The sequence below is a fragment of the Stegodyphus dumicola genome, chromosome 2 (genome assembly GCF_044657685.1).
Source record: "Stegodyphus dumicola isolate Sdum_Otavi_A_Nest chromosome 2, ASM4465768v1".
Lineage (NCBI taxonomy): Eukaryota > Metazoa > Arthropoda > Arachnida > Araneae > Eresidae > Stegodyphus > Stegodyphus dumicola.
Window position 1 is genome coordinate 862,966 of NC_140769.1, and position 19,461 is coordinate 882,426.

The 19,461-nt window shown below is 36.2% G+C and overlaps 1 protein-coding gene across 1 annotated transcript in view; it reads right to left on the reverse strand.

The window, feature by feature from the left end:
* Positions 1-19,461, reverse strand: part of LOC118194141 (intermembrane lipid transfer protein VPS13A-like) — a 483,044-nt gene that overhangs the window by 127,783 nt on the left and 335,800 nt on the right. Inside the window, exons 49-52 of the mRNA XM_085810380.1 lie at positions 16,008-16,228; positions 9,416-9,530; positions 5,244-5,378; positions 5,065-5,154 (exon numbers count right to left, since the gene is read on the reverse strand). Coding sequence (XP_085666506.1) covers positions 5,065-5,154; positions 5,244-5,378; positions 9,416-9,530; positions 16,008-16,228 — 561 coding nt within the window. The remainder of the gene's footprint in view (positions 1-5,064; positions 5,155-5,243; positions 5,379-9,415; positions 9,531-16,007; positions 16,229-19,461) is intronic.

Below are 19,461 nucleotides of genomic sequence, written 5' to 3' on the forward strand. Positions count from 1 at the left end.
ACTTATGCTAATTAAATGAAGTTACTATGTGTGAGTTAATAAATACATAGCTGAAACTTTAAAGAAGTAAATATCCTAGTGTTACATTCATATTTTTAAGCGGGATCTAAAATACCTTTTCCCGATGCAGAAAATAGATTCATGATTTTACAGATCTCGAGAACAAGATAGCTTTGCTTAATAAGGAATCTTTCGGAAGACTGACATTAGCTGCAAGTGTTTCATAATGTGATATTCTATTACACTGGTTATCAAAATTAAAGGATTGTGAGAAAAAAATATGCTCACTAAGTTAATGTTGCAACCAATGCGCGATCCTGTCATTATTCACGTTAATAAAATACAGTTGAATTCGAAACTGCACTTCCGCACATATTTTAGCGCCGGAGATATGAAAACACGGTGACTGACAATGTTGTGCGCAGTGGACGCATGCTGGAATTCCGGTCTGTAGTGTTGTTTAAAGTTGCAAGGTTTATCCTAAGTTTTAACAGCTATTTTTAATTAAAGCTACTTTCCTGTCCCTTCTAATTTCCGCTTCCAAATTTCCTGCCAGAGCATGTTTTTAGAATCGCGGTTAATGCAAATGAAGGAAGAGCGGTACTTAAGTCGAAGTTCCACCGAATTCGTTAGAGAGCCAGAGATTCTGACTAGCGCGCGTTTGCCTTTTGGTTACACTCTTTCTAAGTTATCACTCCGCTCGGTCGTATTTCCGGCCCTTAATAGCTTTAGCGTTTTGTTAACATTTAGGGGCCAATTCCTTGAGAATTTTGATAGCTTCGGCTATATCTTTTGACCCCTACATTTCTATGTAACATAAGGTCACCAATACCTGATAAGTGAACATATATTGCTACGAAATGTACAGGCGCGGTGAGATGGCTTCCCCGCAAAGCAGTTTTAGGGTTGCCATAAAATGGCAAGGGAAGGCAGGGTTGTCACATTTGGCGAGAAATCGCCCATTTGGTGATATACCATGGATGGATGTAGAACCTTCTGGAACGAATTCTTACCGGTTTAGCCCAGAATGTTCTCGAACACAAGCCGAAAGCTATATACACCCTGCTGGTCCGCAGTCAGCTAGTGTGTGTGCCTCCAATAGAGTGCAAGATAGTGTGCTTCATCGAAAGGGCTAGTCAGAGTGCCTCGAGAGTGCGAGATAGATAGTATCGAGTTGGTGTCTCGTCTAGCGAGTCAATCCCTGCGGAGTCGATCGAGTAGACAGCCGGGCAGCGAGTGCCGAGTGGGTCGTCGAGTGCATCAAAGATTCTTTTAGTGCATCGTCGAGTTTTGTCTTAGACTGTGCTGAGTCGAAAGCTATACTCTTGCGTATCGTACAGTGCATTGCGTGGAGAGTCTCGAGAGTACGTGGACTTCCGAGAACGACCAAGCAGAGTTGGGAGCTGTACTCCGGGTGCTTTGCGGTGAAGCTGTCTCCACCGTTATTGCCTGACAGTGTGAAGGCTGTGTCGCTGAACGTGTCAGCGTGTTTATAACAGTTCGACGACTGTAAATGTGATTTTGGAGCTATCTGATTAATATTGGTAAATAAAGTGTGTTTCGATACTTCATCAAGTGTCGTCGTTATTCACTCCAAATCTACGATCCCCGTACAACTGGTGCCAAAAAAGAAAAACGCGACAATATAATAAATAACCAGCATTGAGTTGGTAAAGTATCAACAATGTTATGTATCATAGAATGTAATTCATGTAATCTAATTATTGTAAAAACACATGTACTTGCATACAATGAAGTGACAAAAATAAGTTGGCAATGTATCAAGATATATATGCAGATATATCTAAAAGTACGTAGTATGCATAAGTATGCAGATGAAGTTTTTTTTTTTTTTTTTTTTTTTTGTTTATTTTCATTTATGTCTTTTTTATTATTTCATATTCTTCTCAAATTTTGACAGCCGTTTGTAAAAAAATTATGTAAACATGTCATGATTGTAGGCATGATTTATATACTAGAAATAAGTTGCTTCTAGCCACCACAATTTATAATGTCATGATCAATTTTTACACGCAAATAAAAATGTACTGCTAGACAATAATATGATTTCTGAAAATCAATTAACATAAAAACGTTCGTTACAGCAAATAATGAATCGTCAAAATTGAGCTGTTAATGTTTCACCACAACATTACAACAGTACTTAAATGTAAGCTTTGTAAACAATTTTATAGTTCTTAATTAATTCTGATAGTAAACAGTTCATGTTTATAAAAATGATTTGTAACGTGGGAACATATGCCTGTTTCTAATGCAATATATAATGCCCTGAAACATGTTGCCTGTACCCTTTACAATAGATAACATCTTGAAGTATGCACCTGCAGAACTTTATAAAAATTGGAGGCTCCCTTCAGCCTACCTGGACACGAGTGTCCCCATAGCTCAAAAGAAGGGGTCCCGTATCTCCACAAACGAGGGCAGCCAGTAACCCAGCCACCCCCAAACAACAAACAAATATACTAAATCAAAAATAAGTAAGGACATCTAACACAAAATTACAGACCAACAAACTAACGAGAAAAAAAAAAAAAAAAAAAAAAAAACATAAACACAAATTCAAAACATAGAACACCACAGTTATCTAAAACCCACACAAATACAACATTCAATTTTAACAGAAGATTCCTACCAGCGCCCTATTTTCATTGATAAACTTCATTAGAGCAATAGTACATAATTTAAAACTTTAAAATTAATGGCACTTACATTAAAATCTGTCTAATAGGGGCTGTTAAACTACAATCAACCACGAAATGCCTGCATGAAATGCAAATCACAATCAACCTGACAACTATTACATAATTTATTTTCCTGCAGATTAAAATCGGTTGAAATAGAACGGAAACCTACCATGTCCAGTTAAAACCTGATTAGCATCAATATTGTTCATACATTTCATTTTATTTGTGATTTTAATTAGTTCCATAAATCCTTTGTTTTTAGGTGAAGAGAACCACTGTATTTTCCATTTGTTAACGTAAAGTTTTTTCATTCTGCACAACTATGTACATCACAATCTTATATCATGTAATTTAATCCCTTTTACTTGAGCTAATTTAACGCTGAAAGGTTAGGAGTACCGTTGATGCCTCCGCCGGTAGTGCTCAATGGAATCACAATTTCCATCGCGACTCGAGGAATGATACCAGAATGATGTTAGTTTCCTAGTTAGTGTGTGGGTCTAATACCTGCTTACTTAGGCTAAATATTAGGTGCCCCATCCTTTCTACAAAACGTAGCATATATCTTTTTAGTTAAGCATTAGTTAAGATTTATTTCTTAGTACTCTTGACTTCAAGCCCAAGAGGTGGCTTTTCTGTACGTCCTGAGAAAGGGGCCGTCTGTTAAGCCTTATTTTGAGCATTAACCCTTCTTGAGTTTAAGTTTCTGTTTCTGAGTTAAAGCAATTATTTGCCTAACATTTCTCGCGTTTCCACACACATAGCTACAAAAGAAAGGTTGGAACTTTATAAAGTGAATGTGTATTCTCAGAGTGATCAGTATTCAGAAGCTACGGCTCAAAGGCATCATTTGAGTGAAGATCAAACGTGGCGAATAATTGATAGAATCGATGGAGGTCAAACACAAATGCAGGTCTCCCAAGATCTGAATATGCGTCAAAGTGTCGTATCAAGAATTTGAAACAGCTTTTTAAACACTGGATCCGTAGGTATTAAGTCGTAGATGTTAAGTCCGTAGATATCAATTCGTAAACACTGGATCCATAGATGTTAAGTTCGTAAATATTAAGTCATAAAACACCTTATCCGTAGATATCGCCTGGTCAAAAGCGACCAAGAGCGACCAATGCATCTGAAGACAGTTTTCTGTCGCTCTCGATTCGAATAAACCGCGAAGCGATTGCAAAAGATTTGCTTTTAGACCTTCTGGCTGCCACAGGAATTCGAATTATCCTTTCTACTGCTGCACGAAGCCTTAACGACGTTGGACTGTACGCGAGGAAACCAATGGTTTGTGCTCCCCATCCAGACGCATATCTTTCAAGAAGGTTCTGTAACCGCTCGGAGACACGTGAACGAGGTAGTGGAACTTCCACGTTCGAATGTTTAGGGGTGTTATTGGCCCAGAGATGTTGATAATGGACGATAACGCTCCATTCATCTATCATATGTGGCGTCAGAATACATGAAAACAGAAGATATCACTTGAACGATTTGGCCATCTCGCTCACCAGATTTGAACCCGATTGTGCACGCGTGGGATGCCTTAGGGCAGTGGTCGCCAAAGTTATGAAGCTTCAGAGCTACTGTACCATTTTTAAATCCTACCGCGAGCTACCAGAGCTACCAACTAAAAGAACTACCACCGTTTAAAAAAAAAAAAAAAAAAAAAAAGGTAGACAGTCTAATTAGGCCTAGAGGAGAACACAAGTAAAATTTTTTGAAGATAGCAGCTATCGTTTAATTCTGTGGGTGCGCCCAAAGTGGGCACACTCATTAAATAGAGCTTCGAAAAGAGTGCTGAAACGAGCATTGTTTTCAATGAACTGACCGATGAGATGCGGAGAAGCAAAGAATACAGACTCTCAGTTGTCCTAGATGATCGGTGAGTCCGGTCTGGGCACACCTAGGGTTCGCCGTTTGATTTTAGGCAACATTTCAAGGTAAAAATTTAAAACTAATAAAAGAATAAGGAGATTAACATACAGCGAAAAAATAGCATAGAAATTTCCTTTCAAACAATTCCTTTCATACCCTAAAAAAATCTGGAAGATTTCTTTGAAAAATGAGGGTCTTAAAAAACTAAACATGGCTAAAATATATGGACTGGTTTGTGTTGAGCTGCCATATACTATAAATAAAGAAGGTTCAGAGTAAGCTATAAATCCTTTTTCATTTAATTTTTCTGCGCATACAGAAGGAAACATTTTAAGTGTGTCCAGACCGGACACACTGTGCCGCAAAGGGCTAACATTACAAACTCATAGTCTTTCAAGCATTCCCTCCTCCTTTTTCTAAAATACGCTATCGAAGTTAATGTAATGGCTGTATAACAGATAAATAAGAGTTCAGTTGTTACCTCTACAAGAACATCGTGAGGGTGGCGATAATCGAAGTCAAAGAACACAGCACTTTCTCCTTCCTGCAATCGCATCAATTGATCTTTGCTCTGGAAAGAAAAAAAGGAGGTCTTAATAGAAGTATCTTTTCTAAAAATAATAATAAATATTGAATTAAATTTCAATTGCAGTAACGTACCTTAATGTGCACGTCGAGTGCAAGGGGCAGTAAGTTGTGGAACACGACGGGTGGGTAGAGGAGCAAGCAGAAATTGGGTACAAGTTTTGTGCCAACAGATGGAGTTTTGAGATCTCGATTCTCTTCGCACACAACCTAAAGAAAATCATCGCAATTAGCTCTGCCTGTTTGCCGGAAATAAACATCGGAAAAACACGTACTCGAAATGGAAAATCATTAAATATATCTATTGGCTGATGGCGTTATGCGTTTTGAAAGAATATATACCGTATTGGCCGGCGTATAAGACTCACGTCCGCGCTTTTATACACATTTTTGAAGAATAAAACTTTATTACTGATCCTTATAATGAATTCACAGTACAGTGGGTGATAGGTTTATAAGGTATTTCTCCCGCCTTTCTAGCGTGTCTTCGTACTGTAGTGGTTCTGCACGCTGGGCCGGTATTCTAGAGGTCCGTGGTTCGATTCCCGACAAAGGCGTTGCTAATTTTTCATCTTGCCTACTTCCAAAACATCCTAATGTCTCTACAAGTTAACGAACAGTTCGGATTGCGAACAAATCGGACAACGAACACATTCACGAAAGATTTTGTGTTTGGAAAACGAACTAAAGCGAATTCTACCGAACACTTCTCTCGGAGCATAATGTGCAGGGTTGCCAAACCCAACGGACCAAAAATCGTTTTTCATCTCTCCTGAATGATGTTGCTTGCTTATTAAATTTAAAAGTTCTACATTGGAAATCAGTTTTGATTTCATTCAAAACCGAAACTGATTTCATTTTGAGCTTGAATGACTAATTCCATTCGACATTGGACATGTTCTTTAACGCCGAATAAACAAAAAATGAAAAGGACTGATTAATATGCAAGACTAAATTTATGTATTATTTTTTAATAAACCTACTAAGAAATGATTCATCCTTTTTTAAAATTAAATTTTCAGGGTCTCCAGAACGAATTAATCAATTTCACACACACACAAAAAAAAGCAAATCGATGATCGGTTAAAAACAGTTCGGATACCGAACATAGTCTTATAATAGATTATGTTCGTTAACTGATCACCCATTGTATCCATTGTTAACCGATCATCAATTTTCCATAGAATTTTTTGTGAAATCGATTTATTCGTTCAGGAGAACTTAAAAATTAAATTTAAAAAAAAATCTGAAAGGTTTCAGATTTTAAATTACACCCAAAGGGGCATTTTTTAAACATTTTGTCGGTTACCTTTATTAAATATCACGTTCTTTGCACTTAAACCATTAAATTCAGTTCAAGAGCAATATCGCAAAATAGTTTTAAATTGAGCCTGTCTTTAGAATTTCCGATACACAGTCTCGCGCGCTGGAGATAAAAATGTTTTTTGTCTACAAAGTTGCCATGGCTCGCTTGGAAATCCTTGAGTTTGTTAATCAAAAATTCGTTTAAGATTTACAAAATATGAAATCGATAATAAAACAAAATCCAAATTTCAAATTTGGGCTCCCACATGCCCATATTCGCAGTAGGATTACGTCATTTAAAATTTGATGGCTCTATGTACCGTTGTTTTATCACAATGCGAGAAATATGCATACATTTATGCAGATTTTTCATTATTTAATTTCTTCAAATATAATGCAAGACTCTAACATTGGGTGACAACAGTTTCAAAAGTGAAAGGACGTTTATAGTGAACCAACGCAAAATCGCAAAACGAAAACAATAGTCCTTCAGGGACAAAGCCCCTTTGCAATGAAAATGCAGTAAGTTTATTAAAAAATTAATACATACATATAGACTTGCATATTAATCAGTCCTTTTCATTTTTTGTTCATGGGGCGTTAAAGAACATGTCCAATACCGACTGCTTTTCTCACTTTTTCAGGATTTTCTGGAAGTGTTTAATAGCATTGTCGTTATTAATAGCATTGTTTTGAAAGATCCCCTACCCTACTGACATCAGCTCGGTTTGGGTACTATTCTAAGACCACTATTGTGGTCCTCCTACCTTTTCAAAAGATCTTTAATGGCAGATGCCCGCATTGGTCCTTTTTCGTCTTCCTCTTGTTCAGAGAGACACATTTCGCTGTGTTTCTTGGTGTTCTTCACTCAAGATTTACTGGAGTTCTTTCTGTTGTCAGTTCATCTTCATGTTCCATTATGAGCTCTTCTATGTCATCCTCGTTCACCTCCAATTCCAGATCTCTAGCAGATGAGAAACGATTTTTGGTCCACTGGTATGCAAAATGGTGCGAATATTCATAAAACCCGGGACAAATTCAATTATAAATAGAATGCCTGATTAGTACTGCCCTCTAGGAGGTATTAGAACAAACAAAAATAAAAACTCAAACAAGAAAACATTTAGAAAGCGTTTTGAACGTTTAAAAGTTTTAAAATGTAGAAGAACACTTGAGGCACGTTACGGCCGCCCTACGGAAGTTTCACTTGAACGCGTTAGAGGCGTTACGGACGACGAAGAGGTTAAATGTCAGTCTTCGCCGAGTGAGGCCATATGGAGAGCCGAATGTCCTCTTACATGGTTTGGTGGTAGGGAAAGAAAGGTGGAATTCCCTCGCACCTACCTTCAAGACTAGGACGGAACTGGACAAAATCGTACTGTGACAAATATGGTTCCAAGGCTGTTTCCAACGACAAGCGTAATCTTGTACTCCTTGCCGCGATGAATTTTGTAGGTTTTTTCTGATGAGATGAATCATAACAGCAGCAGCAACAACAACAGCATTTTAAATGTTTTGGTTTTGCTTTCTTTTCCTTAAGCCATTCTGAACTACTAAAATAATTATTGTAACCACGACACAGTTGAGTTTAGAGGAAATATTAGTTAAAAGTTTACAACTAGGTTGGCCCTTGTTTATTCTTTTTTGACGCCAAGAGCGGCGCAAGAAAGGCGTAATTTCAAGATGGACGCTACACAAAACTAAAATAAGAAGTAAAAAAATTGCACAAACTCGGTGCCCATGCCCCACATCGACCTATTTTCACTTAAAAAAATCCGAGAATTGCACAAACTAGGTACTGCGCACTGCCTTAACTTTGCCCATGTACACATCCATCTAATTTCATTTAAAAAAATCAAGAAGCTAAAACAAAGTTAAAACTATCATGGTCACCAGAAATCGGGTTTCATCGGCAAAATCGAACAAAATTTGTCGCCAATCGAATGGGCACCCAATTCTGCACCAGAGCCAAATGTTACAATCAAAAAATAAAATGATTATGTTTAAAAACGGAAACAAATTGACGTTTGGATTCGGAACCACTACAGACGCACTCAGCCGATCCAATTTTACGTTTACAAGTAAAGTTTTCAAAAATGAGAGTAATCAAAGGCAATCTAAGAGAGATCATTGAACAATCAAAAATTTTAGCTCTCTCCATGAGCCGAACTATTTAACATTAATGCATCAAAAAATCATTCTACACAGGTCATCAGGTATTTGAAAACAAGGATTGAAGGTAGGACAGAACACAAACGCGTTGGTTGGTCATTTTAATTTAAAGCGTCATTAGATTCATTACGGAATACTTGTTTAACATAACGCTTAGCAACAAAGCAATGTTTTCACGAAAACATTGGCTTCCACTTACATTATTTATACAAAGTTTTAACAGGCAAACAAATACTAATTTAGAAGTCATACAACAAAAAATCAGCGTTATATTTTCAAATTTTCACAAGACTAGTTTCTATGCTTTTACCGAACCATCATCCTCAGTTGCAAAACGTCTGCCATTGGTGAATTGGATTTTCTAGAGGCATTTCACATTCAAAAAAAAATCTTTCATTTCTAGTTAACGACCCTAATTCCAATCCATCTTTGTCTTCAGCGTTTAAGGAAATTATGTTTTAGTTCTCGTTTCATCAACAAATGGCGCCAGTAGCTTAACTCCTGTCCTGTCTTTCTTATCTTATCAAATCACTAAATCTTATCTCGTTCGTTTGCGCTTTCGCAGCTGAGGCCGATGGTTCAGTAAAACAATCGAAACTAGTCCTGTGAAAATTTGAAAATATAACGCTAACTTTTGTTGGTTGATACTAAATTAATACTTGTTCGGCGTGTTATTGTATCTTAAGCAAACAAATCCTTTATGATTAATTGTTTTAATAATTTGACGTACATCTTTTTTTAAAATTGAGCCAACTAATAAAAAGCTTTACCTTTGTAGTGGAAACACTTCCTGTGTTGTTGACTGCTCGACACTCCAGAAATTTGCTGCTTTTCTGGGGTACTGTCATGTCTTTCCACCAAATACCCTCACTGCTCAAGCTATACCTGTTGAAGAGAGAAGAGTCAGGAATCTAGAAGATACATTCGTTAAAAAGAGCCATTTTCTTACAAACATACAATTTTTATTGATAGTACTAAACTCTCAGTTATGCCAGCTGCGAAAATTCATGAGCTAGCTGGGCAAAGCGGTTTTTCAAGCAGCTTTATAATACAGGATGTTTCTAAATGAATATCGGGGTTTTAATTCTTTTATTACGTAAACGTATCTATTTAGTAAACTTAAAAATCATAATTAATACATGAAATGAAAGAGCAACTCAAACAGTTTTGTTTGTTGGTACGCGCATGCGCCAGAATACGTTAGAAACAAAAATGGCGTCCAGCGAACGGAAAGCTTTTTGCTTTCTGCAGTTTGAAATACCGAATCTGTAGGTACTGTGCAAGGTGCGTTCCGGATTAAATTCAGCCGCAAGGGATAAAAACATCCGTAGATGGTATCATCAGTTTGAAAATACCGGCTGCCTTTGCAAAGGGAAGAGTACGGGACGACTAAGGGTTAGAGAAGAGAGTGTTGAGTTCATAAAGGATCGTGCGTATGGGTGTTTTCACTACCAAATGACCTAACCGACCTAAGAAACAGGACAGAGGCAGCTGTTGCAACAATTAAACAATTATACCACAAACACTCTTCAACGTTTGGGAAGAACTGGGCTATCGATTCGATGCACATTGAATCGTGTAAGTTAGTTCATAAAGGATCGCGTGTACGTGCCTCCACTATAAGGCGACTTACCCGACTTTAAAAAACTGTACTGAGGCAGCTGTTGCAACAATTATACCACAACACCAATCAACGTTTGGGAAGAACTGACTATCGATTCAATGCACACTGAATCGTATGAGTTAGTTTATAAAGGATCGCGTGTATGTGTCACCATTACCAGTTGAACTACCCGACGTATGAAACAGGACTGAGGCAGCTGTTGCAACAATTATACCACAAACACTAATCCACGTTTGGGAAGAACTGAGCTATCGAGTCGATGTGTGTCATGTGACAAAAGGTGCTCACAGTGAACACTTGTAAGCTTGTAGGCATTGCTGTTTCATTTCATGTATTCATTATAATTTTAAGTTTTACGTAATAAATATTACAAAGCGCTAAAACCCCGATATTAGAAACACACTGTACTAATACAAGCTTTAAATCAGCATGACTTCAAAAACAGCTTCAAACAGCTGTGTCATCGGTCCCTCCCACAATTGTTGCAATTATCAGCGGAGTAGGCCAGTCATATCAGCCAAATGACTAACTGGTCTTGTGAACTTATATATTAACAAGTCTCTAAACCCATGTCTAATTCAATACGTCATAATTTCGTGATCTTATCAGTTACACACCTAATGATGTGTGTCCTTAGCAGTTTGCACACTATTGTTGCAATTATCCACGGAGTAGGCCAATCATATCAGCTAAATGACTAGTTGGTGTTGTGAAATTAATCTAGCTTAGTAAACTGTCTAAAGCAGTCTATATATAAGAAGAACAGTATTCGTTCGTTTGTGTGTAATTTATACATATATACAATTTTATTCCGATTGTGATGAAATTTTGCATACTTGATCTTCGAAACAAGAAGAAGGTCGCTGTCTGCATTAAATTTCGAAAACCCACCGCAGGTGGCCCTGAATAATCAGAGCCGTGTGACGTTCATTCATGCCACATCAGGGCCATGCGACGGAAAGAGAATCTACCATCCAACCGCTGGAGGCATTAATTGAATCAACGATAGTAATATCACAGTGCTAAATTGACAATGTCATCATTACAATAATTGTTACATAATAATCCGTATAAAAATATACAATCAATTAATCATTACATTGTCATGGATAGGAGCTATGCTGCAGAGTAGCGGTGCCCAACCTTGTGCTCGCCGATCGTTTTGTATGTGTTCGTCTGCCCGATTAGGTACTACGAACAAAAAATATTTTAAAAATAACCGCTCATTTATATTTCTTGATTGTTAGAATATGATAAGCATTTATAATCATAAGAGATATCTTACAAGATTTTATAAAATAATTGATTGCTGACTGATGATAGCGAACATGGAATCTTATTGCTTCATTCTGATGTTAGATGGCTCAGTAGGGGAAAAGTACTTCAACGATTTGAACTTCTTTCTTCAATAAAGCAGATTTTGGAATTCGGAAACGAAAGTTATATAGAATTGGAAGATAATAATTGGTTATCCGATCTGTATTTTCTCACGGATATAACAGTTAAACTGAACAAACTGAATGAAGACCTCCAGGGAAAAGAAAAAAAAAAAAAACCATTTCAATTGACTGGGACTGTAACTGCTTTTCAGGTAAAAAATAAGTGGATAAATCAGATGGAAGAAAACAATTTCACCCATTTTCAGAATTTATAAAGCCATATCAATAACCACAAAGCAATTGAAACAGAGAAATACTCGGAAAACCTAAATGCACTAAAAAATAATTTTGAGCTCCGCTTCTCTGATTTCCATATAGTTCAACCAATATTATTATTCATCTCAAACCCATTTGCCGAAATTAATACTTCTTCAGGGCAAATTTCCCCTTTGGACTAAAAGAAAATAAAAGAAACTAATTAAAAAAATTTTTCAATACAATTATAAATTGTTCAAAACGACAGATTTGTCATATAATTCTAGTTTATACAAATTCACAGGTATTCCAACAACATAAAGCACATATTCCAAAAAATGCTATAATGTATTCAATTACATGTGCTTATAAAATGGCTAATTGTGCTTATAAAATGGCAACAATATTACACAATTTCTTCAAGTAGTTAAAAAAAACTACTAATTCCCAATTACTAACAGGAACTAATTACTAGCAACCCAATTACTAACAGGAAACAGGAAATAATTCCCAATTATAATAGAGATAAAATGCAAAATTATTCAGTACACATTATTTACCAATCAACTATATCATATAAATGCCAATGTTTCAATTGCTGCAACTAATTTTTCATAACAGTTAGAATATTTGCCAATCAATCATACTACAAATGTACATGTTTTAAAAAAAAGAAAAACTGCAACTAGTTTTTCATTACAGTTAAAATATTAAATTTTTGCTATACAATTCTAAATAGTACAAAATGACAAATTTTGTTAAAACAATTCCAGCCTATACAAATTGACAGGTATTCATACAAATTGACAGGTATTCCTACAATATAAGAGTACATATTCACACCCCAAAAATATCTATTACTTATTCCATTACATATCATGCTTATAAAATGGCTGTAATAGTGCTCAATTTCTTCAAGTAATTAAAAACATCTACAGAAAAACAGGAACCAATTCTCAATTGTAATAGACATGAAATACAAATATTATTCAGTACATATTACATACCATATACAGTTATACTATATAAGTGCATATCTTTCAAATGCTGCAACTAAATTTTCATTATAGTTAGTATATTCCAATTTGCCAGCAAATAAAATGGATCAGCTCTAAGTTGAATTGGTTGTAAGAGTTCGCAATGCTTAAAATAGTTAAGAACATACATCTGCTGAAAAACAAGAACTTATACCCAATTGTGATGGACATGATATACAGAAGTTATTCTGTACAAGGCTGTTATAATTCCAGATTCTATAAAAAGCTACGAAACATCCTCAGATGTTTATTCCTAGGTGCAAATACAAAACACTAAACTCTGTATCAAATGTAGAAACGACATTTACCAATTCTATCAAAACTCAATAGGCCTAAATATTTCATACATTAATTATAACTCTAATGACAAGGAAGCATTATAACAGACAAAATAATTAGATACAGTTGTAAATTTCTGTTCTTTCTTAAAATGCTCATATTCCAAGAACTGTAATGAAATTTTATAACACTCAGAATATTCCAGTTCACCAGCAAACAGTAAATGTGATTGACTTATAATAAAGCAAAAATAATATAATAATAATATTATTAAAATGGCAAAAATAATAATAAAAAGAACAAAATAATAATTATATAAATAAATAAATCTGAACGGTTTCAAATTTTAAATAACGTCCAAAGTGGCTTTTTTTTTAACTTTTGTGCGTTATCTTTATTTATTAAATATCGAAATCTTTGCACTTAAACCATAAAATTCAGTTCAACAGCAATATCGCTCAATAGTTTAAATCGAGCCTATCTTTAGAATTTCCGATACACAGTCAACGCGTTGGAGATAATTTTTTTTTTCTTACCACGTTACCAATAGTCGCTTTGAAATCCTTGAGTTTGTTAATGAAAAATTCGTTAAAGTTTTACAAAATATGAAATCGATATTAAAACAAATTCGAAACTTAAAATTCGGGCTTCCAGATGCCAATATTTGCAGTAGGATTACATTATTCTAAATTGGATGGCTCTAGGTACCTTTGTCTTATCCCAATGCGAGAAACCTACATACATTTCTGCAGATTTTTCATTATTTAATTTCTTCAAATATAATACAAGGCGATAATATTGAGTGACAACAGTTTGAAAAGTGAAACGGACATTTATAGTGAACGAACGATAAATCGCAAAACGAAAACAACTTTCAGGGACAAAGCCCCTTTGGACGTAATTTAAAATCTGAACATTAATATAATATTAACACACAAAGAGACAATTCCCAAATGCCTCAATAAGTTATAAATACCCACAGAACGTATTTCCATGTGGAAGTGCAGAGCATATCCAGTACTTAATAGTCCTAAATATTCTTTGCATTGAAGTTAAACATACAATTATAATTACAACATATCAAATGGAAGAAAAAAATTATAAAAGGAGTAGTGTAAATATTATGAGAAGGTTGTTGGAAACGTATAGTCCCTCATCTTCTCATTGCAAATACTAAAAATCTGAGTTAATCTGTGCTGAAGAATTTGTTTGCCGTTTTAATAGCGTTTTAGTCCATTCACTCCAGTAGAAGTCTGATGGTCTTTGCAGATGAAATTCATCGGTGAGTGGAGAAGAAAAAGCAAAATGGTCTGGAGACCCAATAATTCAACATTGACATCTGTCACCTTCCTTGAGATGAAATCGGAATAAAAACAACGGAAAGCGACTGTGTTCCGTGAGAAGAGTCCACTGCGCTGTAGATGAACAACTGGTCTGCCAACTCATTGCCATAAATTTCCCTATGAACGGAAACCGAGCTGAATAAGTGTTTAGAAGGGGGAGTAAGGTTAAGAAGAAGGATGATTTTTATCTTTGCTACTATTGTATTTCTTGAATTTTCCCAACCCCGAGTGCCATAGCGATGAGCCTGGTTTCGAATCCCGGAGAAGGCAATGTTTGGCATTTTGCGTCGAAAACTTTATCACTTTTAAAATCTTTCCCACCATATATTATCGCCCTGTCTTATATTTAAAAAAATTAAATAATGAAGAACCTTCATGAATGTATGCATGTTTCTCGCATTGTGATAAAACAACTGTACCTAGAGACATCACAATTTGAATAACGTAATCTTTCATAGAATATGGGCATGTGGAAGCCTTAATTTGAATTTGAAATTTGTTTTATTATCGATTTCAGATTTTTAACACCTCAGCGAGTTTTTGATTAAAAAACTCAAGGATTTCAAAGCGAGCAATGGCAAAAATGTACAGAAAAATCATTTTTATCTCCAGCGCGTGAGACTGTGTATCGGAAACTCTAAAGCTAGGCTCATTTTAAGATTAATATGCGATATTGATGTTGAACTGAATTTTATGGTTTAAGTGCGAAGAACATGATATTTGATAAATAAAGGTAACACACAAAACGTTGAAAAAATCCCTTTGGACATAATTTAAAATCTGAAAGCCTCCAGATTAAAAAAAAAATTCTTTTTTATTATTTATTTGAAAATTTTGCATTCTATAATTTTATTTTAATTTCTATGTAGAAAAGAAGTTTTATGGAATTTCAGAACTACAATTGAAAGAAATCAATTTAGGGAGTTAGTGGTTGATTGAGTCTATTCTTTCGATACCACTGCTCGTTTAACTGTATTCGCTCTGTTGCAGATCGCATAATTCGTATGTATATATGGGCATGACAACTGAAGAGAACGGATCATTTGGCAGAAAACAGATTGGTTTTCTAAACGGATCAGTTGGCTTTCAATAGCATTTTCTGTTGCATCACGTTATGCCGACCTTAAAGCATGTATACATGGGCAATGACAACTGAAGAGAACGGATCATTTGGCTTCCAATAGAATTTTCTGTTGTATCACGTAACTTTGCCGACCATAAAGCAAGACGGTTAGCAACTTTTGCCACCGAATTTGTTGCAGAAAATAATTAAAACGCAGTGAGTTATAAAAAACTGATTCACTCTCTGACTCGACGGCATAAATGAGCGTCTTTTTCTGTTTTTGCGTGGTTACGACTACTTATCCGTGCTCAGCGTTCGGACTGCACAATTCAAGCTGAAAAGAAATAATCATACACATAACAGGAAACGTAATTATACTCACTCTTGATGATCAGTTTCGGTTGGAAGGGGCTTCAGATACAATTTGCAATGATACGCCACCAACAATGGCAGATCGTATATTTGCCCCGGGTTCAGAGTTGTTAAACGGACAAATTTGTCCTGGAACGGATTTTTGGAGTAATTTTCTGCACTGGCTCCCGCCGATTCTAAGACAGCCTTTTCACACAGTACCTGAACAGGGCGGCCCAGATGGTTCTCAATCTAGAAAAGAATTAAAGCAAAGTACTGATTGAAACAAGCTGCATTATACTCACAAATATTGTCACAAAATGAGTTGTTTTTTCTTACTGTTCCGGTAGCTTAAATATTAAAAACAAACTACACGACACGGTGTTTTAAATGATTTCAGCCATTATACGAACTGAAGTATGAAATATAGAAAGATATCACACTGCTTGACTTCTGTAGCGGCCTTGGCGAGCAACAAAAACGTTTACCGATTTTCGAATGGGCGAGAAACGAACGATTAACGATCTACACTGACTACCAATATTTGGACACCTGAGATAGAAAAGAAAAACTAATTTTATTCAAAATCAATAGTTGGTAGAGCCTCCACGAGAGGTAATTACGGCGTGGACCCTCCGGGGCATACTTTCCACAAGTCTTTGTATGACAGCTAGTGGATAATAGACCATAATTCCACCTCTGCCGAACTTGACTGTTGGTACAATGCATTCTGGCAGGAGACGTTCTCCAGGTAGACGTCAGACCCAGACCCAGACCCAGACCCTGCCATCCGAACGGTAAAGGGTGAACCTTGATTCGTCATTCCAAAGAACCCGTTTTCACTGATCTACGGTCCAATTTCGATGTGCTTTGCACCACATTAACCGAGCAGCGCGGTTGGACTTTGTGATCAAAGGCTTATGGGGAGCAGCACGACCATGAAAACCAAGCAGATGTGCTTCCTTACGGATAGTATTCATTGAAACAATACTCCCGGATGCCTGTTGAATCTCCTCGCGGATGAGGGTTATCGGTTAGGTGCGGTTCTTCCGAATTTCTCTGGACAGCACTCGTCGGTCTCTATCTCCCAGTTTCTTTGGTCTGCCGACTCGGGGCACATTCCGACAATCACCGCTCACCTTCCACTTCTTAATCACATAGGCCACTGTCGATTTTGGGTACTTCAGATCGCTAGATATGTCCCTTAAGGATCGGCCACATTTTTGATACCCGATAATTATACCTTTCTCGAAATCAAAGAGCTCCGAACTGCGAGGCATCTTGCATGCGACTAAAACCGATGCTGTTTCCTACACGATATATACCGGCGGAGTCCGTGACGTACCTTAGGATCGCAGATATCGTCATTTGCATAGGTGTCCAAATACTTATTGGTAGTCAGTGTATAACAGCGGTTCTCAACATTTTGACGTACCATCTAAACAAAAATTGAAAACCTTTAGTACCACCACTACCAAATTTTGTTTTGGCTTATATGAACCAGTGAATATCTGTAATAACATACCTAGGAAATAATACAATTGTACTTTCAGTAATTGTAACATCTGATTTCTTATAAACGTTATGGCATTTTTTTCATTCAAAAGCGAGAGCATAAAGTGTACAGCACGTGCTTAGTTGTATCTGAAGTAATCTTTTGTTCAACATCATGAATGCATGTCTGTCAATATTATGCTGTCTGTTCTTATGTAGATTAACATATAATTGTACTCATAGTTTTTTCTCCTGGCACATTTATGAACAAGTATTGAAACATAATGTTTGTTCTACATTGTTTATATCTGGTATGATCTTCTTTAACTCATTATTACAATTATATGACAACTGCTAATTGTACTGGAATCAACAAACGTCTTGATTGAATTTCTGGATTTTATTACTATGATTTAGTACAAATTCCAGTACCTCTGAGTTATATGACTTGAATCTTGGATGAACTGCACAATACTTTGCTTTGGACAAAACATTTAGTACTGGATTACGGAACATCAAGTATGTTCATTTGTAAGGATCCTAAGTTTTACTAACGTTTATTTCATTTTAAATCTTTACTATCACATCTTATTTTCTACTTCCGGCCAGAATTAAAAGCTTTAACTTATTTATGCAAATTTGTCTTGCGAACGCCAAGTACTTAATTTGTGGCTTTTTGACAAGCAAGAGAGAGGAAGGAGCTATTAGAAGCAGGTCGCTTGCCATAGTAGTTTTACTCGGTTGCTGGTTGCCTTCAAGGCCAGAGGTTTAATCCTCTTGATAATTTGAAACGTATCGTAGTGTTAGCAGTTCTCTGTACTACATACGGCTTTTTGTTAATATACGGCCAATCTTGGAGTTAGGCACTTGTTTGATTAATCCAAAGTTAGTTTAGTTAGAGTTTAGTTAATATTTTTATATTCTTACGTTCAGACCACAAGTGGTTGGTCTCTGTATTCCGAAGTCCGGAAATCATTGTAAAGAGAGAAAAATAAAGGGTTTCGTATACCCTTCCTGTGTGTATTGTCTACTTCCCAAAATTATTGAACATAGCTTTAGTAAGCTCCCTGTTCCGAGTCAGGACAATTAATGTTCCCTAAGCAAGTAAGGAGGAAGACAGAACCTGATACATTTACACTTAAACTTGGACTCTAGAGACCAACTTAACTTAAACTTGCACTCTAGAGACTTGATTCTTTCATGACTATATACTTCATTTCAATAGCGTGTAGATTCTGAACGGGGTGTTGATCCTTATTGTTCATTTACTTGTGTTTTTATATTATATATGACTGACATTTATCTAACTATGATCTTCTACTTTAAAAGTTTTTCACTTATTGTTACTGTAGCGGCTGTCAATTCTTGTCTTAACAATTCTGGAAAATCGTAATATAATAACTTCAGATGTATTTCTTCAACGCATACAATATATACAAATAACTCTGTATATTGTACAAATGTAAAACTTTGAAATTTGACTTTGACAATTAATGCCCGACTGTTCTGTTTTGGCCCCGACCTAAGGTTGTGGCCAGTAGATAGCAGATGGTTTTACCTCTGAGCAACATATTCCTTTTGTTGCCTTTAGGCTAACTTAGGTCGGAAGTTGCTCAGTAGGTCAGTGTAGTAACACCACTACTTTTTCCTTTATTCTTACTTTTACCTTTTCTTAAAAATCTTACTTAGAATCACGGATGAGTGTCAAAGTGGAGAAGTCGGTGATCCAGATCACTACCTTTTCCAGTGTCCAAACACAAGCACAATCCAGTTAAAAAAGCCGTTAGAAGTCCATAAGCCAAAATTTGCAGAACTCCTAACAAAGAATACAGTTGAACATAGGAAGCTTAGAGACATAATGCAGCAGTGCAACCTAATAAGTAATGCTCCAAATGGAAGCTCTCACTAAAACGACTACAAAGATCTGACTGACTCTCTACCTTTTCCATCACTGCGCAATAACCTGATTAAGGTGAAGTGTCACACCCAAA